The following is a 25,967-nucleotide window of genomic DNA, read 5'->3' as shown; positions in this document are numbered from 1 at the left end:
GTGAAAATTGTCAGGCTCACTTGTACCATTATCATATCATCATACTCTTTTGTTTATTCAGAAATTAAAACATAAAAATTAAAAGGTATTTTGTTTTTTTATACTAAAAGACTGTGTTTATGGAGTATGCATACCTTGTCTGCAGCTGGAAAAAAGCGTGCACCTGGGACAGACATACACCCATCCACACCTGGGTAAAATCATACACCCCTCTACACCTGGATACAGGCATGCGCCCCTCTAAACTTGGATGCAGGCATACACCTGGGTAAAAGCATATACCCGTCTACACCTGGGGACAGGCATATACCCATCTACACCTGGGTAAAAGTGTACACCCATCTACACATGGGTCATTGTGTGCACTTGTGTACACCTGAGTACAGGCGTACACTAAAAGAGTGTCACTAGCTTGTGGCTAGTTAGTGATTTCTATTGGACAACACTGAACTATGGGTACATCTCTGCACTGGGTACTTGCACCCATGTATAGCTATGGGTACGTGCATGCAAAAGAAAATTTAGTCTAACTTTCTGCTGGAGGGTCAGGGAGCCTGTGCATGGACATTGCTCACCCTCAATCCTGACTATCGAAGTACTAAATTTATCTTTAGTAACACACTGAGCCTTTATACATAATCACTCAGTGCAAAGTTCACATTTTATGCTACTGCTTTTCAGCTCTGCCTTCTCATGCAGTTATTCTGCAGCACAGCAATGTAACTGATTGCCTTCATATCACTAGTAATACATGCTCCAGGTGCTTCTATGGGATGTTTGCTGTATATGGAGCATTTTCTGCACTTTACAGTTGGGATTTTCCAGTTACTCTTGATCTGTGGCAGGGAGGAACTTTGCTTCCTTCAACCTGGTTGAATTTCTATCCCTGGGATCCTTTACATACAAGAGAATGGGCTCTTCTGCTTCCGACAGGGAATTGCAGTGGCACGTCTTCCCCTCTCGACTGTGCAAGTCATGCTTTGAGTGTTTGCACAGGCTCCAGCTGCTGAAAAAGTTTCTGTTGCCCCCTCCATCGATCTCAGAATCCTGGAATGCTGGGCTGCAAATGGAGGGAAATGCTTCAGAAGACCAGCGTGTTAACATTTGTTTACTCCCACAGCAACTTTAAGAGCACAGGCAAAACTTAGCGCCTGCTCTCTTAACACGAAACAAAATTACTGCAGCTTAACACACGTGACACACTAGCTCCAACAGGCAGAGCAAATTAAATACTTGCATTTACATAATTTTTACATTCAAAACTTTCATAGCATTTCATGCAATGAATTTTTTGAAATGCAGTGAGTTATGTGGACTTGTTTATTCAATGATAAAAGCTGATTATCAGGAATTAATATGGTAAATATAGCTGTACATATAAAACTTTTGTTATCTAGCAGTTTTGCTGTGTGCAAAGTCTGTATCGCACTTGCACCTGATTGGCTCAGATATTATTCAAAACAGCAAAACACCAGAACTGACCAATTATATTCACATAGCATTTTATCTCATCTCAGAAATCTCAAAGTGCTTTACACACCAAACATGGACAAAAGAGCTGAATTCCAGAGGTGAGGTGAGAGTGACTGCCCTTGACATCAAGGCAGCATTTGACAGAGTGTGGCACCAAGGAGCCCTAGTAAAATTGAAGTCAATGGGAATCGGGGGGAAACTCTCCAGGGGCTGGAGTCATACCGAGCACAAAGGAAGATGGTTGTGGTTGTTGCAGGCCAATCATCTCAGCCCCAGGACATTGCTGCAGGAGTTCCTCAGGGCAGTGTTCAAGGCCCAACCATCTTCAGCTGCTTCATCAATGACCTTCCCTCCATCATAAGGTCAGAAATGGGGATGTTCGCTGATGATTGCACAGTGTTCAGTTCCATTTGCAACCACTCAAATAATGAAGCAGTCCAAGCCCGCGTGCAGCAAGACCTGGACAACATCCAGGCTTGGGCTCATAAGTGGCAATAACATTTGCGCCAGATAAGTGCCAGGCAATGACCATCTCCAACAAGGGAGAGTCTAACCACCTCCCCTTGACATTCAACGCCATTTCCATCGCCGAATCCCCCACCATCAACATCCTGGGGGTCACCATTGACCAGAAACTTAACTGGACCAGCCACATAAATACTGTGGCGACAAGAGCAGGTCATAGGCTGGGTATTCTGCGGCGAGTGACTCACCTCCTGACTCCCCAAAGCCTTTCCACCATCCACAAGGCACAAGTCAGGGGTGTGATGGAATACTCTACACTTGTTTGGATGAGTGCAGCTCCAACAACACTCAAGAAGCTCGACACCATCCAAGATAAAGCAGCCCGCTTGATTGGCACCCCATCCACCACCGTAAACATTCACTCCCTTCACCACCAACGCACAGTGGCTGCAGTGTGCACCATCCACAGGATGCACTGCAGCAACTCGCCAAGGCTTCTTCGACAGCACCTCCCAAACCCACGACCTCTACCACCTAGAAGGACAAGAGCAGCAGGCACATGGGAACAACACTACCAGCACATTCCCCTCCAAGTCACACACCATCCCGACTTGGAAATATATCGCTGTTCCTTCATCGTCACTGGGTCAAAATCCTGGAACTCCCTTCCTAACAGCACTGTGGGAGAACCTTCACCACACGGACTGCAGCGGTTCAAGGCGGCGGCTCACCACCACCTTCTCAAGGGCAATTAGGGATGGGCAATAAATGCCGGCCTCGCCAGTGACACCCACAGCCCATGAACGAATAAAAAAAAAATTATTATTTTGAAGTGCAGTCACTGGTTGTGTAGGCAAATTGCAGCATCCAATTTGTGCAAAGCAAGATCACATAAACAACGAGGTGAATGGCCATGTTGTAAATTTCAGCCTCACTGGGTGTCAAACTAATTTTCTATGTTGGGCCTGATCCGATATTTGGCACTTGGTGTGGGCCATATACGGCAAAAGTTATTAAAATAGAAATATTGGTAGATGTATTGGTACTTACTTACATTTAGATTTTATTTAGTGCTCCTCGATACCTGGCACCTCTCAGCTTGAACCATTGCATCAACATTCGAAGCAAGATTGGGCTGAGTCCTGATTGGATAAAACATGAGGACCACTTGTCATTACAAAAAATTGTGTCCCAGTTACTAATCCTGGAAGTGAATTCCTCAGCCTCACAATTCCAAGTGTGAAGAAGTTTCTCTTGATCTCTCAAAATAAGGGGTCCCTGGATTTGGTGTCTCAGTGTAAAAGGTCCCTGGATTCGGTCTCTTGGTGTAAGGGGTCCTGGATTCGGTCTCTTGGTGTAAGGGGTCCTGGATTCGGTCTCTTGGTGTAAGGGGTCCCTGGATTCGGTCTCTTGGTGTAAGGGGTCCTGGATTCGGTCTCTTGGTGTAAGGGGTCCCTGGATTCGGTCTCTTGGTGTAAGGGGTCCTGGATTCGGTCTCTTGGTGTAAGGGGTCCCTGGATTCGGTCTCTTGGTGTGAGGGTCCCTGGATTCGGTCTCTTGGTGTAAGGGGTCCCTGGATTCGATCTCTTGAGCGCAGGGCTCGGGGCAGAGTGAGTGAGGGCGGCAGAGCGCAGGGCTCGGGGCAGAGTGAGTGAGGGCGGCAGAGCGCAGGGCTCGGGGCAGAGTGAGTGAGGGCGGCAGAGTGAGTGAGGGCGGCAGAGCGCAGGGCCCGGGGCGGAGTGAGTGAGGGCGGCAGAGCACTGGGCCCGGGGCAGAGTGAGTGAGGGCGGCAGAGCGCTGGGCCCGGGGCAGAGTGAGTGAGGGCGGCAGAGTGAGTGAGGGCGGCAGAGCGCTGGGCAGAGTGAGAGGGTGGCAGGCGGTGAGTGAGGGTGGCATACGAGGGAGAGAGGGTGGCGGGCGGAGCAAGAGCTGAGCTCAAACCCCAAGAGTTAAAGCGCGAGCAGCCAGACAACGGGAAAAGGTGAAGCTGTGATTGGAGAAGCAGCGAGGACGAGCGGGGGCAGGAAGAGCTCCCGGGACTTGGAAGGTTATCGTGCTCCTAATTCAGCTGCCAGAGCTTCGGGAGAAACTTGGGAACATTCCCTCGCAGGTGGCCCGCCTATCCTGCTTTACACTGACCCATCGTTTCTCAGTTCCACTCTCCGCTATTACACCGGGGAGCAGTTCCCATTTGCCATATCACTGACCCTCTGATTGAGAATGGCCAATTTGTGCTGACTTTATCTGCTACCAGGAACTGCTTTAAGACTGAGAATTCATATACACAGGGAAGCGAGAAAAGGAGAGGAGATTGTTCCCCATCAGTGTGTGACCTGCTGCAGAATCCGGGAGGAATCTTCAATTCCTAATTCAAGTAACTTTGTAAAATAGATTTCCTGCAGTCTCTTTGGTTAGAAAAGAAAGTAACACATATACAATGCGGCCAAAAGGGGGGATGGGCTTTGTGAGGAAAATAAAAGAAAACATGTAAATTAGTACAAAAAGAATTGAGTTTACTGACATCTCATGAATATGAACATATCACCATGGAGCAAGTTCAGTATAAACGGAGATTAATGGATACCTGTGAATTACAGCTTATCTAATAATCCCAGAAGCTGTGTCTGCAGCATATGTGTTCTTTGTACATGATTCGCAATGTGTTTTGTGGGTAAGGGAGGTTGGCTCATTAGGTTTTGTACCAGTTTATATGGCAAGGCTGCCTTCATGCCCAGAGCCATCGCGTGATGGTGAGGCCATGTATCCCTGGACATTGTGTTCTGCCTTAGCTCTCAGCCTGCCCTCCCGGCCAATGTTGCAATTTTCATTTTGGTGACTGAACAGATCATTCCCCTCCCCATCCCCAACATTGGGAAACGCAAAGTTCGAGACGCGATATCTCAGCAACTGCATGGTGCGATTGTCCAGATGTTCAGTGGCTTTGGTGAGGCCGCCAGACCCCCCAGTCTGTGCAAAGAGGCAAGTTCAAAATAAGAGGAGTCTCACAAACACTGAGCAACCATTTATATAAATAGGGTATTAAAACAAACAAGTTTCAACATTTCATTTTACGTAACTGTCCTATATTTATATAAATACAACAATTAACTCATATTGATCTAAGACTATTAAGTTTTTAAATAAATAAGTAAAAATAAATGACAGTAACGCCCATAATTATTTCTGAACTCCTGAGCTGCGGTGATCTTCAACATTCAATCATTCCCAATGGGTCTGGTAAATTGGGATTGATGTGTCCAGATTTTACACATTCGCTGTGCATCGTCACAGGAGAAAGGTTGAGTTTTTTTGAGTTTCCCTGATCATTTAAGGGGCCGTTAGCACTGCCTTCTTTGAATTTGCAGTTCTCCTTCAACTGAAACTGAAAAAAACATCAATTCAGAGGGTTCGAAAGATATTGAATTTAGGCCAACAACAACTGCACGTTGGTAACTCAAGGTAAGTTGTGCAACAGAACGCTCGTGTTCAAGCAGTTTGTTTTTCTATCCCTTCTTAAACCCTGGTGACTAAATCAATCCCTCCTCAATCAGGTATAATACAGGACAGATACAACATTGCATAATTCCCTTATATTATACAAACAGTGTACTTCAACTGATCAATATGCATTCTATAATGGTTCTGAGACATAATATGGAAAACAAATTCTTTCCAAACATAACGATTCTCTCTACACAAATAATCGTCAGAAACAAGGTTTTTGGCTCAATGTTCTTCATAGACTGGTTTTAGAAATATCCGACATAACCCGGAATAGGGTTTGCAACTCTTGGATTAGGTAACTCCTCCCCCCTAAACTGTGAAACTCCTCCCCCCTAAACTGTGAAACTCCTCCCCTGAATAGTGTGAAACTCCTCCCCCCTAAACTGTGAAACTCCTCCCCCTAAACTGTGAAACTCCTCCCCCCTAAACTGTGAAACTCCTCCCCTGAATAGTGTGAAACTCCTCCCCCCTAAACTGTGAAACTCCTCCCCCTAAACTGTGAAACTCCTCCCCCCTAAACTGTGAAACTCCTCCCCCCTAAACTGTGAAACTCCTCCCCCCTAAACTGTGAAACTCCTCCCCTGAATAGTGTGAAACTCCTCCCCCCTAAACTGTGAAACTCCTCCCCCTAAACTGTGAAACTCCTCCCCCCTAAACTGTGAAACTCCTCCCCCTAAACTGTGAAACTCCTCCCCCCTAAACTGTGAAACTCCTCCCCTGAATAGTGTGAAACTCCTCCCCCCTAAACTGTGAAACTCCTCCCCCTAAACTGTGAAACTCCTCCCCCCTAAACTGTGAAACTCCTCCCCCTAAACTGTGAAACTCCTCCCCCCTAAACTGTGAAACTCCTCCCCCCTAAACTGTGAAACTCCTCCCCTGAATAGTGTGAACCTCAACAACAACCAACAACTTGCATTTATATAGCCCCTTTAACGTAGTAAAACGTCCCAAGGCGCTTCACAGGAGCAATTATCAAACAAAATTTGACACCGAGCCACATAAGGAAATATTAGGACAGGAGACCAAAAGCTTGGTCAAAGAGGGAGGTTTTAAGGAGCCTCTTAAAGGAGGAGAGAGAGGCGGAGAGGTTTAGGGAGGGAATTCCAGAGCTTAGGGCCCAGGCAGCTGAAGGCATGGCCGCCAATGGTGGAGCGATTAAAATTGGGGATGTGCAACAGGTCAGAGTTGGAGGAGGGCAGAGATCTCGGAGGGTTGTAGAGCTACAGGAGGATAGAGAGATAGGGAGGGGCGAGGCCATGGAGGGATTTGAGAACAAGGATGAGAATTTTAAAATCGAGGCGTTGTTGGACCGAGAGCCAATGTAGGTCAGTGAGCACAGGGGTGATGGGTGAACGGGACTTGGTGCGAGTTAGGATACAGGCAGCAGAGTTTTGGATGAGCTCGAGTTTATGGAGGGTGCAAGATGGGAGGCCGGCCAGGAGAGCATTGGAATAGTCAAGTCTAGAGGTAATAAAGGCAAGGATGAGGGTTTCAGCGGCAGATGAGCTGAGGCAGGAGTAGAGACGGGCGATGTTACGGAGGTAGAAGTAGGCGGTCTTGGTGACGGAGCAGCTATGTGGTCGAAAGCTCATCTCAGGGTCAAATCGAAGGCCGAGGTTGTGAACGGTCTGGTTCAGCCTCAGACAGCAGCCGGGGAGAGGGATGGAGTCGGTGACTAGGGAACGGAGTTTGTGCCAGGGACTGAAGACGATGGCTTCAGTCTTCCCAGTTTTTAATTGGAGGAAATTTCTGCTCATCCAGTACTGGATGTCGGACAAACAGTGTTATGACACAGAGGCAATGGAGGGGTTGAGAGAGTTGGTGGTGAGGCAGAGCTGGGTGTTGTCAGCGTACATGTGGAACCTGACGCTGTCTTTTCGGATGATGTCTCCGAGGGGCTGTATGTAGATGAGAAATAGGAAGGGGTCAAGGATAGATCCTTGGGGGACTCCAGAGATTGACCAAGTATGAATGGGTTTTCATTGGAAAATGTTCATATAATTCAGCCAGGCATAATGTGATGAATGAACAGGGACCACTAGAATCTCCACTTCTTGTAAAAAGGGCCAAGTGTTGAGGCTGTAAATGTATTTCACATGCTGCTACTCACCATGCTATATAGAATATTGTTCGGATGTGAGCACAAATACCGAGCACTCTTTCTTCCTTTAATCACAATCCCACTCTTGGTGAATGCAATATCCATCAGAGCTGCAAATGACAGGCAGTGTTAGTGAAAGACTCCATTCTACTGACTTCATAGTCTAAAACTGGATAGGAAAGGGAGGTATGGAATCACAGGGAGGGAATCTGCATTAGTGGTAAATATTGGCCAGGACACTGGGGAGAACTCCCTGCTCTTCTTCAAAATAGTGCCATGGGATCTACCTGAGAGGGCTGACGGGGCCTTGGTTTAGCATCTCATCCCTGAGACAATTGAGCACTACCCTCAGTACTGCACAAGAGTGTCAGCTTGGATTTTGTGCTTAGGTTTCTGGAGTGGGACTTAAACCCACAACCTTCTGACTCAGCGTAAGAGTGCTACCCACTGAGCTGCTACTGTGCTGGTGGGTGGACATGTGGAGGTATCAGGAACTGTACAGACATCCCTCTACCCTCTGAATTTCTTGTAGCCTATATTCAGCTCCCTTTAAACAGTGGGGACTGAGTGATGTATTCCTCTTGCTCTGTGGTACGCTAACACTCAGTGCCACCTTTAAAGGTATTGATATTCCTTCATCAGGCACTGTTAGCTTATGTAGTGATCAAGAGTTCACTCAGTAGAAATGTACAATATGAAACAGCTGAAGAAAGGTCGTACTGGGCCAACTCCACCAGTGCAGGTTGGGCGTTACAGCCTCACCTTTTCCCAAGTGGGATAGAGACAAAGGGGGTGATTTTAAACCCCAAGAATGGGTGGGTTTGGGACGGGTGGGAGTTGAAAATAGTTGTTTTTTGGGTCGCGACTGCAACCCAGCTTTATTTCCGGGTTTAATGTCAGCGCATTAAAGTCCAGGCTTCCCACTGGGAATGCAAAGTCCGAAAATTTTGCAGTTGCGACCCAAAAAAACAACTATTTTCAACTCCCACCCGCCCCCAACCCACCCGTTCTTGGGGTTTAAAATCACCCCCAAAGTGTAACAGGCTGTCTATCTGTATCTGTCAACTCAGCTGACCCAAAGACTGGTGTAGATAAGCAGGACTAATTAACAACTGGGCTTGTCCAGATCCGTTATTTTTCTTTCAGGTTTCTCTCCTGCTCTCCTGAAGAATCGTAGAATGATATAGCAAAGAAGGAGGCCCTATGCCTGCTCTTCGAAAGAGTTATCCAATTAGTCCTATTTCCCTGCTCTTTCGCCATGGCCCTGCAAATTTTTCCCCTTCAAGTATTTTTCCAATTCCCTTTTGAAAGTTATTGAATCTGCTTCCACCGCCCTTTCAGGCAGCACATTCCAGATCATCACAACTCGCTGCGTAAAAAAATGTTTCCTCATGTCGCCTTTGGTTCTTTTGCCGATCACCTTAAATCTGTGTCCTCTGGTTACCGACCCTTCTGCCACTGGAAACAGTTTCTCCTTATTTACTCTATCAAAACCATTCATGATTTTGAACACCTCGATCAAACCTCCTTCTCTGTTCTAAGGAGAACAACCCCAGATTCTCTAGTCTCTCCAAGTAACTGAAGTCCCTCATCCCTGGCACCATTCTAGTAAATCTCCTCTGCACCCTCTCTAAGGCCTTGACATCCTTCCGAAAGTGCAGTCCCAGAATTGGAATCAATACTCCAGCTGGGGCCGAACCAGTGTTTTAAAAAAGTTTCGCATGACTTCCTTGCTTTTGTACTCTATGCCTCTATTGATAAAGCTCAGGATCCCATATGCTTTTTTAACAGCTTCTCAACCTGTCCTGCCACCTTCAAAGACTAGTGTACATACACCCCCAGGTCTCTCTGTTCCTGCACCCCCTTTAAAATTGTACCATTTAGTTTATATTGCCTCTCCTCATTCTTCCTACCAAAATGAATCACTTCATATTTCTCTGCATTAATTTTCATCTGCCATGTGACTGCCCATTTTACCAGCTTGTCTGTGTCCTCCTGAAGTCTGTTACTATCCTCCTCATTGTTTACTGCATTTTCGAGTTTCATGTCATCTGCAAACTTTGAAATTATACCCAAGTCCAGGTCATTAATAAATATCAATAAGAGCAGTGGTCCAAATACTGACCCCTGGGGAACACTTTTTCCCTCCAGTCTGAAAAACAATTGTTCACCACTACTCTCTGCTTTCTGTCCCTGAGCCAATTTTGTATCCACACTGCCACCGTTCCTTTAATCCCATGGGTTTTAATTTTGCTGACAAGTCTATTGTATGGTACTTTTGATAAAGTCTTCTTGAAAGTCCATATACACAACATCAACCCTCTCCGTTACTTCATCAAAGAACTCAATCAAGTTAGTCAAACACGATTTGCCTTTAACAAATCTGTGCTGGCTTTCATTTATTAACCTATACTTTTCCAAATGCCAATTAATTTTGTCCCGGATTATTGTCTCTAAAAGTTTCCCCACCACCGACGTTAGACTGACTGGCCTGTAATTGCCGGGTTTTTCCCTCTCCCCTTTTTTGAACAGGAGTGTAACATTTGCAATCCTCCAGTCCTCTGGCACCACTCCCATATCTAAGGAGGATTGAAAGATTGTGGCCAGAACCTCCGCAATTTCCACCCTTACTTCCCTCAGTAATCTAGGATGTATCCCATCCGGACCGGGTGACTTTTCTACTTTGAGTATTGCCAACCTTTTAAGTCCCTCCTCTTTATTTTTATCCTATCTCTACTACCTCCTCCCTTACCTTAACATTGATACCATCCTCTTCTCTAGTGAAGACCGATGCAAAGTATTCATTTAGTTCCTCAGCCATGCCCTCTGCCTCTACAAGAAGATTTCCTTTTTGGTCTCTAATTGGCCCCACCCTTCCTCTGACTACCCTCTTACAATTTATATGTTTATAAAAGACTTTTGGATTCCCTTTTATGTTAGTCGCTAACCTATTCTCAGACTCTCTCTTTGCCCCTCTTATTTCCTTTTTCAGTTCTCCCCTGTACTTTCTGTATTTAGCCTGATTCTCTGCTGTATTATGAACCTTATATTTGTCATAAGCCTCCTTTTTCTGTTTCATTTTAATCTCTATATCTTTACTCATCCAGGGAGCTCGATCTTTGGATACCCTTTCTTTCCCCCGAAGACATTGGCTCTTGCTGGATGTTCTACAGTACTTCACCCAGCTGGCCATTCACCAAATGTAAGCCTGGAGAGAGAATATCAGTATCCTATTTGATTGTGGAGGGAATCTCAGCGAAACTCGATTAATGCATTTTTCTGCAGGAGTCACTAGACGGTGATCAGGAGCAGGAATCCTGGCTGATTTATGGTCTTCAGGCCTGTGAGGCCCACTATAGCACTCTGAAAGCTGGCCTGCTGTCGTCTGAATCAACAGACTGGGGACCAAACCTCAGACCGTCCTGGTCCATATAGTTTAACACCACACTAAGTTAAGCATTTATCCACCCTGCCACCGAGGAAGTAGAAACTCACTCAACAATAAACAACCAAAGATTCACAGAAGAGTTTAAATGAGAATTTCCTTACTGTAGTCATTCTGATGTCGCGACTTGTTGACATGCCCATCATCATTGATCTGTACGTACAGGATTGGGTGCTGATTGGTTGCGGGTAGGTCATGCCCTTGGCCATGATTGTTCTGGTTGGGCTGCCCCACTGGCGTTGACTCGATCAGTTCTGTCACGCACATTGCCAGAATTAACACCACACACGGTGCAGACACTGAGTGGGACATGGTGCTAACAGCAGCAAAAAAACAACTTGTTAATAATGTTGGGATTTAAATTATCTCAAATCAGTTCTAAAACTGCTTCCATAAACTTACAAACAGAATTGTTATACCCAAAGAACGATTTTAAATTTAAAATACTGGGTCAGATTTTAACTCGGAGCAAACTGCTCAGGCAAGTTCATTTCCCACTCAGCACAGGCAGGAGGAAGTGACAGAGATTTTAACCATTAGGCCTCAATTAAGTATCCCCTCCGGAATGGGAGTGAAGAGGACGCGGAGCGGCTGCTGCCAGGTGAGCATCAGGCGACCCTTGGTCACCGGGCGGTCCTGGGTCACCCGCCGGCTTCTAGTTAAGTGTCAAGTAAGGGGTTTTGGGGGGAGTTGTGTCCAGGGCAGGGAGGCCGAGACTTTCCTTGTGGGGTCTGGACAAGCACTCCTGCTCCACAAAGGAAAGTTTTAGACTTTCCAGAAGGCCCTCTTCTGTCTCCAGACCAGCTGCAGACCTGCTCCTGCTTAGCAGGAGAGTCGCGATGCCTTCTCCGCACTGGGCTGCTATTGGTGTAATAGGACCCTGATTTATATTAATTTATGAGGCTACTGCCTGCTTTAGGCGGACCACTCATCCGCCTGCAAAATCCCGCAGGTTAACATCGCAAACAGTCAGAAATGGTCGGGATTTGAGCAGCTAAAGTCACCTGCTTGTTTTTAACCACCAGGCGGTACAGATAAAATCAATCCCACTGTTTTAAAAGAAACTTTAGCATTTAGATAGAATAAGTATAAATAATTCAAACAATGCTGAGAGAAAATATTCTCAAAATATACAGTCTCACGCTCACAATCACAGATAGACTGGCTTGGAGCTCAAATCAGAGGCTGGTCTGAAACCTAAAACAGACTGGCAGAGAGCGCGAGTTGGAGACTGACCAGGAACTTGAATCGGAATGTGCTGTCAGCTGAAGCCTGTTCTACTCCTCCTTTCAGGGATCTGAGGCCAGTCAGCTTGTTGTGGTGCTTTATATCCATCCTGATTACAATCCCTCCCCCTCAACAGAAATAATAAAATGTTGCTATCTTCCTGTTATCTAAATCCATACGTTTCTGCTTCACTGCAATCTAAGATAATTTTACATGTGTGATCAGAGCATGTACTATAAAGAGGTGTGGGGATTAGATCACCTCCTTCTCATTTTCTCAATTAAAATGAGAATAAGGATAATAAATGATAAAAGATTTCAGGGAATAAAGGAGTGTGAGAACTCTGGGTGGAGTACTAGAATTTAAAGCAGGTTAAAAGGGATATTAAAAATGAATACTTAGAGGCTAGTGAGCACTAAAATGGCCCTTCAGTATCAGAATAGCCAGTAATTAGTAAGAAAGGCAAAGAATAAATGTAGTAGAATCGAGAATAGTATTTACAGTACAGAAGGATCACGCCCTTGTCAGTCTGGCTCTTCAACAAGAGCTGTCACATTTTCCTGCACTTTCTTTGTGTCCATTTATATTTCTTTTCAAGTACAACTCCAGTTCCCTTTTAAATGATATAATAAGCCGCAATTTCCTGAAAATCGCACAGTGTTTTGCGCACCCACCTGAGCAGGTTGGGAGACTGCTCTGGCCCAATTTTCCAGTTTAGGCCCATTCATTTAATTTGTAAGGGCTCCCTGTACGTGGAAAACAGGGAGTCAACCTGGAAGTTGGTTGGCTGCCAGTTGGAAAATTGGGTCAACCGGTCACTCTTAAAGGACTCCTGCTGCCCCTTAAAGGGAAGTTGAGGAGTGGTAGAGAAGGAGGAGGCAGAGATATTGTGAAATGGCCATGAAAAAAACTCCCACTTTCAGGAATAATGCCTTGGAGGTCCTGTTGCCAGAGGGTGGGGCCTTTCTTGGAATGGAAAGTACCCACCTCTTCAAGCAGATGTCCAACCTGCGTGGGAGGTGGTCATGGGATGAGTGAGTGCCCTCTCCCAACTATGCTGGAGTTGGGAGCACAAGAGGAAGTTCAGCATCTAAAGAAGTGCTGAGGTAAGTATAGGAGCCTCTGCACACATTCATACTGTTCCTTGGTACAAGATGTTGCCCCAATGTAACTGCCATTCACTGCATCTTCAGATACTTCATCTGCCAGGCTAAAACATGCCATTGTTTCCTTCATTCCACAGAAGTTACATGACACCTTGCCAGTGGGGACCAATAGTTTCATGTACAGAGCTATTAACAGGTCAGCCACAAAAAAAGATGTGCCTGGAAAATACTAAGTGAACTAATGGGAGTGCCCAGGGCCAGGAAGAGACATAGTCAGGGTTCAGGGATGCTGCCATGTCTGCTGTGCCTCTTGCTAAATGTCTTCACAAATGCTTACAGGCTACGGTTGGGAGTCAGGTCAGAAAGTGGGTCAGTTATATTAGAGCAGCTCACTACTCATATGGAAATTGTAAACAATTTTACAACACCAAGTTATAGTCCAACAATTTTATTTTTAATCCCACAAGCTTTCGGAGGCTTCCCCCTTCCTCAGGTGGGTTTTTTTTCCACACCACCTGAGGAAGGGGGAAGCCTCCGAAAGCTTGTGGGATTAAAAATAAAATTGTTGGACTATAACTTGGTGTTGTAAAATTGTTTACAATTGTCAACCCCAGTCCATCACCAGCATCTCCACATCATGGCTACTCATATGGAGACAGCAGTTGGCCTCCTTGGCAGGAACCCATAGAGGGGATTAAAAGGGGAAGTTAGAAATTATCATGCCTCCACCCACCCAGTATCCCTCCATCTGCTATGACCCTTCATATTGTGACTCCGTTTTGAAATCCTGGCAGTAGGGGCTACATTTGCTAATCAGCTGCATGGTGCACCAGAGTCATATGGTCCTACTTGTCTTGAAGCCATTCTGTGGGGAATATGTTGTAAAACACACTCAGAGAAAGTGCAGCTCAGCCCCAGGCACTTTGCAGCACGTTGCGTAAAGCATTCCAACTCCCCAGGCTCCAGCGAGGATACTAGCCCCTCAGAACATACACGGTGAGTTTGAGGAACGAGTATTGGCTAAAGGAGAGGAGCAGCGAGTGGAGGTGGCAGGAGAGGAAGCAGTAAGATCTGGTGAGGCAGTAAGAACATAACATGCATGTCTACAAAGGAATGGTATCCAATTGGACCTATCTTCAGACAAGTCATCAATCTAAAATTGGCACTCGGAGAGTGGTTCAGAAAACTGTCTTTATGCAGCAGGTGCATGGAGCATGGAATGCTTTCCCACCAGGAGAGACCATTGCATCTTTGAAGGGAAAATTGGATAAATTTTGAAGGGCTGTGGGGAAGGAGCAGGGTCTTGGAATTAGTTTTGAATAGCTCCAGCAAGGGTGTGATGGGCCAAATGGCCTCTTTTGTGCTGTAAGATCCTATGTTTCTGTGGCGAGTGGGATTAGACTGGATGTGCTATTAAAGGGTTCGGGGAGTGAGCAGAAGAGTGGGATTAGGACTGGGTGGTTCATGTGGAGACACCAGTGAAGAGTTGATGGTTAGAGTCATAGTCATAGAGTTATACAGCACGGATAGAGGCCCTTCGGCCCATCGTGTCCGCGCCGGCCATCAGCCCTGTCTACTCTAATCCCATATTCCAGCATTTGGTCCGTAGCCTTGTATGCTATGGCATTTCAAGTGCTCATCCAAATGCTTCTTGAATGTTGTGAGGGTTCCTGCCTCCACAACCCTTTCAGACAGTGAGTTCCAGACTCCAACCACCCTCTGGGTGAAAAAGTTCTTTCTCAAATCCCCTCTAAACCTCCCGCCTTTTACCTTGAATCTATGTCCCCTTGTTATAGAATCCTCGACGAAGGGAAAAAGCTCCTTAGTATCCATCCTATCTGTGCCCCTCATAATTTTGTACACCTCAATCATGTCCCCCCTCAGCCTCCTCTGCTCCAAGGAAAACAAACCCAATCTTCCCAGTCTCTCTTCATAGCTGAAGCGCTCCAGCCCTGGTAACATCCTGGTGAATCTCCTCTGCACCCTCTCCAAAGCGATCACATCCTTCCTGTAGTGTGGCGACCAGAACTGCACACAGTACTCCAGCTGTGGCCTAACCAGTGTTTTATACAGCTCCATCATAACCTCCTTGCTCTTATATTCTATGCCTCGGCTAATAAAGGCAAGTATCCCATATGCCTTCTTTACCACCTTATCTACCTGTTCCGCCGCCTTCAGGGATCTGTGAGCTTGCACACCAAGATCCCTCTGACCCTCTGTCTTGCCTAGGGTCCTCCCATTCATTGTGTATTCCCTTGCCTTGTTAGTCCCTCCAAAGTGCATCACCTCGCACTTTTCCGGGTTAAATTCCATTTGCCACTGTTCCGCCCATCTGACCAACCCATCTATATCGTCCTGCAGACTGAGGCTATCCTCCTCGCTATTTACCACCCTACCAATCTTTGTATCATCAGCGAACTTACTGATCATACCTTTTACATTCATATCCAAGTCATTAATGTAGACCACAAACAGCAAGGGACCCAGCACCGATCCCTGTGGTACCCCACTGGCCACAGGCTTCCAGTCACAAAAACAACCTTCGACCATCACCCTCTGCCTTCTGCCACTAAGCCAGTTTTGTATCCAAAGTGCCAAGGCACCCTGGATTCCATGGGCTCGTACCTTCTTGACCAGTCTCCTGGTTCTGAGGATTTGTTCCTGTTCTGCAACATTCAATGCTTCCATGTGTCGTCACAGTGTCAAATGGTTGTAGTTATTTGAGGCCATTCATCACAGTCCCTGGACAGCATTGCAGGAGCTCCTCAGTACATGAGAAATAGGTGCAGGAGTAGGCCATACGGCCCCTCGAGCCTGCTCCCCCATTCAATGGCTGATCTTCAACCTCAACTCCACTTTCCCACCCAATCCCCATCTTGCTTGATTCCCTTAGAGTCCAAAAATCTATCGATTTCAGCCTTGAATATATTCAATGACTCAGCATCCACAGCCCTCTGGGGTAGAGACTTCCAAAGATTCACAACCCTCTGAGTGAAGAAATTCCTCCTCATCTCAGTCTTAAATGTCCGACCCCCTACCCTGAGACTGTGCCCCCTAGTTCTAGATTCCCCACCCTGGGGAAACAGCCTCTCATTCTTTTAAACTCCAGAGAATACAGGCCCAATTTACTCAATCTCTCCTCATAGGTCAACCCTCTCATAAGAAAGAAAGACGTGCATCTATATGGTGCTTTTCACCACCTCAGGACGTCCCAAAGCTCTTTACAGCCAATGAAGTATTTTTGAAGTGTGTTCACTGTTGTAATGTAGGAAATACAGCAGCCAATTTGCGCAAAGCAAGATCCCACAAACAGCAATTTGATAATGACCAGATCATCTGTTTTAGTGATATTGGTTGGTCATCTCAGGAATCAATCTACTGAACCTTTGTTGCACCGCCTCGAAGGCAAATATATCCTTCCTTAGATAAGAAAATCAAAACTGTACACAGTACTCCAGGTGTGGTCTCACCAATGCCCTGTACAACTGTAGTATGACTTTCTTACTCTTGTACTCCAAACCCCCTTACAATAAAGGCCTACATGCCATTTGCCTTCCTAATTGCTTGCTGTACCTACATTAACTTTCTGTGTTTCATGTACAAGGACACCCAAATCCCTCTGAACATGAACATTTGATAGTTTCTCACCATTTAAAAAATATTCTGTTTTTCTATTCTTCCTACTAAGGTGAATAACCTCACATTTCCCCACATTATACCCCATCTGCCACCTTCTTGCCCACTCATTTAACCTGTCTATATCCTTTTGCAGACTCTTTGTGTCCTCCTCACAGCTTACTTTCCCACCTAGCTTTGTATCATCAGCAAACTTGGATACATTACACTCGGTCCCTTCATCTAAGTCATTAATATAGATTGTAAATAGCTGAGGCCCAAGCACAGATCCTTGCGGCACCCCACTAGTTACAGCCTGACAACCCGAGAATGACCCATTTATCCTTACTCTCTGTTTTCTGTCCATTAACCAATCCTCTGTCCATGCTAATATATTACCCCCAACCCCATGAGCCCTTATCTTGTGTAACAATCTTTTATGTGGCACTTAATTGAATGCCTTTTGAAAATCCAAATATCCTACACCCACTGGTTCCCCTCTATCTACCCTGCTAGTTACATCCTCAAAAAACTCTAATAGATTTGTCAAACACAATTTCCCTTTCATAAAACCATGTTGACTCTGCCTAATCATATTATGATTTTCTAAGTGCCCTGTTACCACTCCCTTAATAACAGATTCCAGCATTTTCCCGACGACTGATATCAGGCTGACTGGCCTGTAGTTCCCTGTGTTCTCTCTCCCTCCTTTCTTGAATAGTGGGGTTAAATTTACTATCTTCCGATCCATTGGGACCATTCTAGAATCTCGGGAATTTTGGAAGATCAAAACCAATGCATCCACTATCTCTGCAGCCACCTCTTTTAGAACCCTACAGTGTAGGCCATCAGGTCCAGGGGATTTGTCAGCTTTTAGTCCCATTAATTTCTCCAGTACTTTTTCTTTACTAATGTTAATTACTTTAAGTTCCTCACTCTCATTAGACCCTTGGTTTCCCCACTATTTCTGGTATATTTTCTGTATCTTCTACTGTGAAGACAAATACAAAATATTTGTTTGACGTCTCTGTCATTTCCTTATTCCTGATTATAATTTCTCCTGTCTCAGCCTCTAAGGGATCCACGTTTACTTTTGCTGCTCTCTTCCTTTTTATATCCTTGTAGAAGCTCTTACAATCTGTTTTTATATTTCTTGCTAGTTTACTCTCATATTCTATTTTCTCCCTCTTTATCAATTTTTTGGTCATCCTTTGCTGGTTTCTAAAACTCTCCCAATCCTCAGGCTTACTACTCTTCTTCACAACATTATAAGCCTCTTCTTTTAATCTAATACTATCCTTAACTTCTCTAGTTAGCCACAGATGGATTAATTTTCCTGTGGAGTTTTTATTTCTCAACAAAATGTATATTTGTTGAGAATTATGAAATATTTCTTTATATGTTCGCCATTGCTTATCTACCGTCATTCCTTTTGATCTAATTTCCCAATCTACCTTAGCCAACTCGCTCCTCATACCTACGCAATTGGCTTTATTTAAGTTTAAGACTCTAGTTTCAGACTTAAGTACGTCACTCTCGAACTCAATGTGATATTCAATCATATTATGATCACTCTTCCCCAGAGGATCCCTTGCTATGTGATTACTAATTAATCCTGTCTCATTACACAAGACAAGATCTAAAATAGCCTGTTCCCTGATTGGTTCCACGATGTATTGTTCCAGGAAACTGTCTTGAATGCCTTCCATGAACTCGTCCTCCAGACTACTTTTGCCAATTTGATTTGCCCAGTCTATATGAAGGTTAAATCCCCCCACAATTATTGCATTGCATTTGTTACAAGCTTCCATTATTTCTTGATTTATACTCTGTCCAACAGTATTGCTACCGTTGGAGGGGCCTATAAACTACTCCCACCAGTGTTCTCTGCCCCTTGTTATTTCTTATTTCCACCCACATTGATTCTACTTTCTGATCATCCGAGCCAAGATCCTTTCTGACCACTGTCCTTATGTCATCCTTTATTATCAGGGCCACTCCCCCCCCACTCCCCCCGCCACTCCCCCCCGCCACTCCCCCCCGCCACTCCCCCCCGCCACTCCCCCCCGCCACCCTCCCCCACCCCCACCCTCCCCCCACCCACCCGCCACCCTCCCCCCACCCACCCGCCACCCTCCCCCTCCCCCCACCCACCCGCCACCCTCCCACCCGCCACCCCTCCCCCCGCCACCCCTCCCCCAACCACCCTCCCCCGCCACCCTCCCCCCGCCACCCCTCCCCCAACCACCCTCCCCCGCCACCCTCCCCCGCCACCCTCCCCCAACCACCCTCCCCCCCCCCCCGCCACCCTCCCCCGCCAATGATTCTATAGTATTCAGCTCCATTCACAACTCCTCCGATAATGAAGCTGCCCATGTCAGCCTACAGCAGGACCTGGATAACATCCAAGCTTGAGCTGACAAGTGGTGGGTGACACTTGCACCACATAAGTGCCAGGTAATGACCATCTTGGACATGAGAAAGCCCAGCTATCTACCCTGACCAACAACTGTACCAGCAATGCCGAGGCCCCAGCAACATCTTCGGGGTCACCATTGTCCAGAAGCTGAAATGGACCAGCCATATCAACACCGTGGCTACAAGAGCAGAACAGAGGCTGGGCATGCTGCAATGAGTGACTCACCTGATCCCTCAAAGCCTTTCCACCATCTACAAGGCTCAAGTCAGGAGTGCGATGGAATACTCTCCACTTGCCTGGATGAGGGCAGCCACAATAACACTCAAGAAGCTCATCACTATCCAGGACAGAACAATTCACTTGATCTGGCACTGGACTCGATATCCACCCCCTCCACTGTTGGAGCACTGTGGCTGCAGCACATACTGTCTATAGGATGCATTCCAGCAACTCACCAAAGTTACTTCAACTGCACCTCACTCTGTGACCTCTACCACTGAGGACAAGAGCAGCAAAGTTGTGGAAACACCATCAACTCCCAATTTCATCTCCAAGTCACACACCATCTTGTTCTGGGCATATATCGCCATTCCTTCAACATTACTGGGTCAATATCCTGGAATTCCTCACCTAGTTGCCATTGTAGGAACACCAGCAGCATAAGGACTGCAATGGTTCAAGGAAGCCTTCCACTATCTTCTCAGGACAACTAGGGATGGGCAACAAATGTTTTAAAAATTAGAAGTCTTCTCCTCAATCTCATTCCTTTTCAGGACCTCAAAACTACATAACTCCTCATCTCCCTCAATTTTCCCTTCTTGCTGCAATCTCTACTTTTAAATCTCAAATTCGGCATCACATAATCACTGCTTCCTGATTTACCTTTTTGTTTCTCTTACTGTTTTCAGCTTTGCTGCTGGGCTGCACAATGGAGCCTTGGTCCTCTACCTGAGATTCCCAATAGAAAAACATAGTGACTCATAGGGAAGGGATGAGAAGGAATAGCTTCCATGCAGTGAAGGGCAATGTTACAGTGAGATGATTTCAAGGGGCATTGCATGTGTGCCCTACAGCTGAAAAGATGTCCTCAGAAGATGAATGAAAGCCAAAGCTGCGATGGTGGTACCGTATACATGAATGGAAGACTAAAGTGGACAGACTAGGGTTGGACAAGGTGGTATTATGAGAAATGGAGGAGTACAATTGGCAAATCTTGTGTCCATGGTCAGATTTGTTATACATATCAATTATGATGAGTGGTAAAATTCTATAAATGACACAGAGACGACCACAAATAATGGTTTGCATAATAATCCAAAATGAAAATCCAATATTACTTTGTACCCACTTGCACTAACAAGAGATAACACAAAAATAACCCAATTAAGATAATCTATGTTACACTCCATGGGGATTACAGTTTTACAGAAGAGTTTGATAAGCTGGTGAGGTGTTAGAGCTGGTAGAGAAACGAGGAACAAACAAGAGAAAGAAATTCTGAAGTACCAATAATCAAGCTGTATCTAATGTCAATGCTACGTCTCAGTAAAACCCCATGATATCTACGTAATCCTGCTCTGTGGCTCCCATTATCAAGAGTAAATTTGACAATGTATAAAACAGCTGGACTTTTTCCACTAATCCCTTTCAGTAGATACTGCCTCCCCCTCAAAACTCTTGTCATCACTCCATTCTTAAAAAGTTCACCAATGACCCTCCTATGAGCTCCAAATAACACCTGATTTCTAAGCTTCTTTTCCTCTTCAGGATTTTACAGGGGAGCAGAGTCCTGGAGTGCCATAGGTCAGTTAAATGGCTCTTCTCTGCCCTGCCTCCAGGATTTCAATGTTTCCCTTGTGCATTGATGACCAGAAATGGAAACAATACCCAAGTGGCAGTCTCACTAGACTTTTGTACATTTTAAGTATGACTTCTTCAGACTTGTACTCTTTTTTTTTGGCCATTTGCTTAGCATTCTATTTGTCTTGTTGCTGTTTCACAGTAATTGGACACATCGAGTATCCAGTAAAATGCCCAGATCTCATTAACTTGCATCCTCAGTTACTCCAACATCAATCTCAAGATCATCAGATAGGTTTGGATGAAGAAAGCTGCTTGGCTCATTTGATTGTATCCTACTGCCTATCCATTACATCATTTAGTTGCTTCTTAAAGCATCCAGTGTCCTGGCCTCAGCACAGTTCCTGGCAGCCTGTTTCATCTTCATCTGCCGCTGATCAGCTCAGATACAAACCCTTTCACATTTTCTTTGTAAAACCTTGGCTCCCTCCTTTAAATCAAAGTCCTCTCCAGCTGAATGTTCTCTACAAAGCTGGGGTTGTTCTCCTTGGAACAGAGAAGGTTGTGAGGAGATTTGATAGAGGTATTCAAAATCATGAAGGGTCTAGACAGAGTGGATAGAGAGAAACTGTTCCCATTGGTGGGAACCAGAGAACCAGAGGGCATAGATTTAAGGTGATTGGCAAAAGAACCAAAGGTGACATGTGGATCAACTTTTTTACACAGCGAGTGATTAGGATCTGGTGGTGGAGGCAGATTCAATCATGGCCTTCAAAAGGGAACTGGATAAGTACTTGAAAATGAAAAAATGTGCAGGGCTACAGGGAAAGGGCAGGGAGTGGGACTAGCTGGATTGCTCTTGCAGAGAGCTGGCGCGGACTCGATGGGCCGAATGGTCTCCTTCCGTGCTGTAACCTTCTATGATTCTATGATTCTGTCTAGGCTGATACTTCAGTACTGCATTGTTGGAGATGCTGGTCCCTTGAATGATAAGTTCAACTAAGGCACCATCTTATTACTTAGATGGACATAAAAGATCCCATGGCACTATTTGAAGAAAAGCAAGGATGTTCTCCTGGTGTCTTGGCCAACATCTTACTTCCACCAAAACAGAATAGCTGGCCATTTGCTGTTTGTGGGACCTTGCTGTGCGCAAATTTGCTGCTGTGAGATTGAATACACAACAGTGAGCACATCTAAGAATAATTCATTGTGAAGCACATCAGGACATTCTGAGATTATGAAATCTCCCATTTATATCCTGTTGTCACACATCCTTCTTATTTCTTGAGAGCAAACTGTCCTCCTTCTTATTCTGATCTGTTGGAGTGAAGCACACCCCTAATGTTAGCCTTAAAGATGTGTAACTTTCCACCTCCCATGGGATCAACTTCTGTTAGCTCCCCAGTATCCCTGGGTTACACATCTACCTTCCCTATCTGTTCTCTCCTTCCTTAAGGTTCTACACACCCTCCAGCTTCAACAGTTCAGGACTTTGAGTCCTTGTGAGCTGCCCATTATTCTCCTATGTGTCCTACACAAACACACACAGTCACACACACATACAGTCATACTCACATAGATACATGTACACACACAGTCACACACACATACAGTCATACTCACATAGATACATGTACACACACAGTCACACACACATACAGTCATACTCACATAGATACATGTACACACATACTCACACACACATAGTCATACTCACATAGATACATGTACACACATACAGTCATACTCACATACAGTCATACTCACATAGATACATGTACACACATACACACACACACATACAATCATACTCACATAGATACATGTACACACATACTCACACACACATACAGTCATACTCACATAGATACATGTGCACACATACTCACACACACATACAGTCATACTCACATAGATACATGTACACACATACAGTCATACTCACATACAGTCATACTCACATAGATACATGTACACACATACTCACACACACATACAATCATACTCACATAGATACATGTACACACATACTCACACACACATACAGTCATACTCACATAGATACATGTACACACATACTCACACACACATACAATCATACTCACATAGATACATGTACACACATACTCACACACACATACAGTCATACTCACATAGATACATGTACACACATACTCACACACACATACAGTCATACTCACATAGATACATGTACACACATACTCACACACACATACAGTCATACTCACATAGATACATGTACACACATACTCACACACACATACAATCATACTCACATAGATACATGTACACACATACTCACACACACATACAATCATACTCACATAGATACACATACACACACTTACAAACAGATGCTAACACACAGTCTCACTACTTACACACAGGTATGTATTCACACACATATAGAAGCTCTCACAGTCACAGACACACACAAGATACTCACACATATGCACACACTGGTACTTAATCACACACACACACACACATACTGCACAAACACACAATATCCAGCCCAGGGTCAGTAACTGTCCCCACACATTCTCAGCCACCCTTCACACCCTGTTTCTGCCCATAATGTCACCCAATCACTGTATGCAAATAGGGGAACTTGGAGAGAACAGGTGGACAATCAGTTCAACAAACAGTGGATGTCCTTTTCGGGTCCTTTCTATTTCTCAGTAATCTCTGGGACTATACTTAGCAGCGATAAGAAAGCAAATTACTTGAGTTTGTCTGCAGTCGTAAAAGAACGTAACATTTCAGTGGAAATCTATCACTGATATGATTTGTTATATTGTTTAGATAGATAAGTTAATGAATAATTACCAGTTTCTTTCCCTTAGTTCGAGACAGCGATTGTTTCTCTGACCTTTTGCTTTGTGATTTGCTACAGCTCCTCCGTCACCTGTTCACAGTTGCACTGAATGTAAATTCTCCTTTTTGGAATCCACCTTAGTCTGGAGAAAATTTAAGTAAGTTTCTGATAAATGGAATATGAGTTTAATATAATCCTTACCAAAGTGTCAGTGACATTAAAGAATAATTTTCCAGTGGGACTGTGTGATGCAGAGGGTTACACGCTGCTCCCAAAATTCCAGCCCATTTTTGGTGGATTTCTTCCCAAGTCACTTAAAAGAGCACTTTCAAACTCCCAACTGTGCCTTTGGCCCTCTATTTGTCATGATATTTCTGCAGCTACCGATCTGCTCAATCATACCCTCACCTCCACCTTTGATGCACCTGTCCTCAGTAAAACCCTCACTCTCTCTCACCCTGGTCGTTCCCCTTGGTATGACCCCCCCATCTTCGTTCCCTTGAGTCTAAGGGACGCAGATTTTAACTTTTATGGCACAAGCCATTCATCACCAGATCTGCCTGGACCACATCAAGCATTAGCGGGCCCTGCTCTCCTCTGCCAAAATTGCTCACTATGCCAGGATCATCCTGGGATGCAAAGATAACCAACACTTCTTTTCACCATTCCCAACTGTCTCCTGAAACCCCTTTCCCCTGCCCCCTCCACCCTCACCTCCAACAACATGTGCGAGGGGCTGGTGGACTTCTTCATTGCTAAGATTGTGACCACCCACTCAGCTGCCTCTGCCGCATCTCTTCCTTCCCCTAGCCCACTGAGCCAAACTTCCCTAAAGGTTCTCCCCTACCCTGGCCCTGAACCCTCATCTTTCTCCAGTTTCTCCCCTCGTGCCCTCACCAAGCTCATCTTGTCCAAGAGACCCACTTCTTGCTCTCTGAACCCTATTCCCACTAAACTACTGACCATCCAATTCCCCTTCCTGGCCCCCATATTAGCTGATATTGTAAATGGTTCCCTCCCCTCAGGTAGTACTGTCCCCCCTTCTCAAAAAATCCACCCTTGACCCTCTGTCCTTGCAAACTCCCGCCCCATCTCCACCATCCCTTTCCTCCCAAGTCCGTGCCCATCTTTCCCGCAATTCCATGTTTGAACTTCTCCAATCAGGTTTGCGCCTCTGCCATAGTACTGAAACAGCCCTAATAAAAGTCACAAATGACATCCTATGTGACTGTAATCATGGTGCACGATCCCTCCTCATCCTTCTCCACCTGTCTGCACCTTTGCACATGGTTGAGCACACCATCCTCCTCCAAGGTCTCTCCTTCGTTGTCCTGCTGGGTGGGACTGCCCTCGCCTGGTTTCACTCTGACCTATCCAGACTTAGCCAGAGAATCTCCTGCAATGGCTTCTCTTCCACCCCCCACCCCGCCCCCCCTCAAGGTTACCCCTGGATTCCCCCAAAGATGTATCCTTGGCCCTCTTGGCGAGCTCATCTGAAAACACATCAGGTTCCACATGTATGCTGACGACACCCAGCTCTGCCTCACCACCACCTCTCCCGTCCCCTCCACCGCCTCTGTGTTGTCAGTCTGCTTGTTCAACATGCACTCCTGGATGATCTAAAATTTCATCCTATTAAATATTGGGAAGACTGAAGCTATTGACTTCGGTCCCTATCACAATCTCCGTTCCCTAGCTACCGATTCCATCCCTCTCCCTGGCCATTGTCTCAGGCTGAATCAAACCCGTTCGCAACCTCGGCATCCTATTTGACCCTGAGCTGAGCTTCTGACCCCATAATCCGCTCCATCACTGAGACCGCCTACTGCCCATCTCCACCCTTGCCTCAGCCCACCTGCTGCTGAAACCTTCATCCATGGTTTTGTTACCTCCAGATCCGACTATTCCAATGCTCTCCTGGCCGGCCTCCCATCTTCCACCCTCCATAAACTTGAGCTCATCCAAAACTC

The 25,967-nt window shown here is 45.5% G+C and overlaps 1 protein-coding gene across 1 annotated transcript; it reads right to left on the bottom strand.

The window, feature by feature from the left end:
- Positions 1 to 4,564: 4,564 nt before the first annotated feature.
- Positions 4,565 to 24,653, bottom strand: LOC137305310 (fibroblast growth factor 21-like). The gene is made up of 4 exons (XM_067974154.1): positions 24,009 to 24,653; positions 11,093 to 11,304; positions 7,553 to 7,653; positions 4,565 to 5,320 (listed from the first exon to the last, which is right to left on the bottom strand). The coding sequence occupies exons 2-4, from the start codon at positions 11,298 to 11,300 to the stop codon at positions 5,147 to 5,149; spliced, it is 483 nt and encodes a 160-aa protein (XP_067830255.1). The 5' UTR covers positions 11,301 to 11,304; positions 24,009 to 24,653; the 3' UTR covers positions 4,565 to 5,146.
- Positions 24,654 to 25,967: the final 1,314 nt, after the last annotated feature.

This window comes from Heptranchias perlo, chromosome 40 (genome assembly GCF_035084215.1).
Source record: "Heptranchias perlo isolate sHepPer1 chromosome 40, sHepPer1.hap1, whole genome shotgun sequence".
NCBI lineage: Eukaryota > Metazoa > Chordata > Chondrichthyes > Hexanchiformes > Hexanchidae > Heptranchias > Heptranchias perlo.
This window is presented reverse-complemented; position numbering and strand designations above follow the sequence as displayed.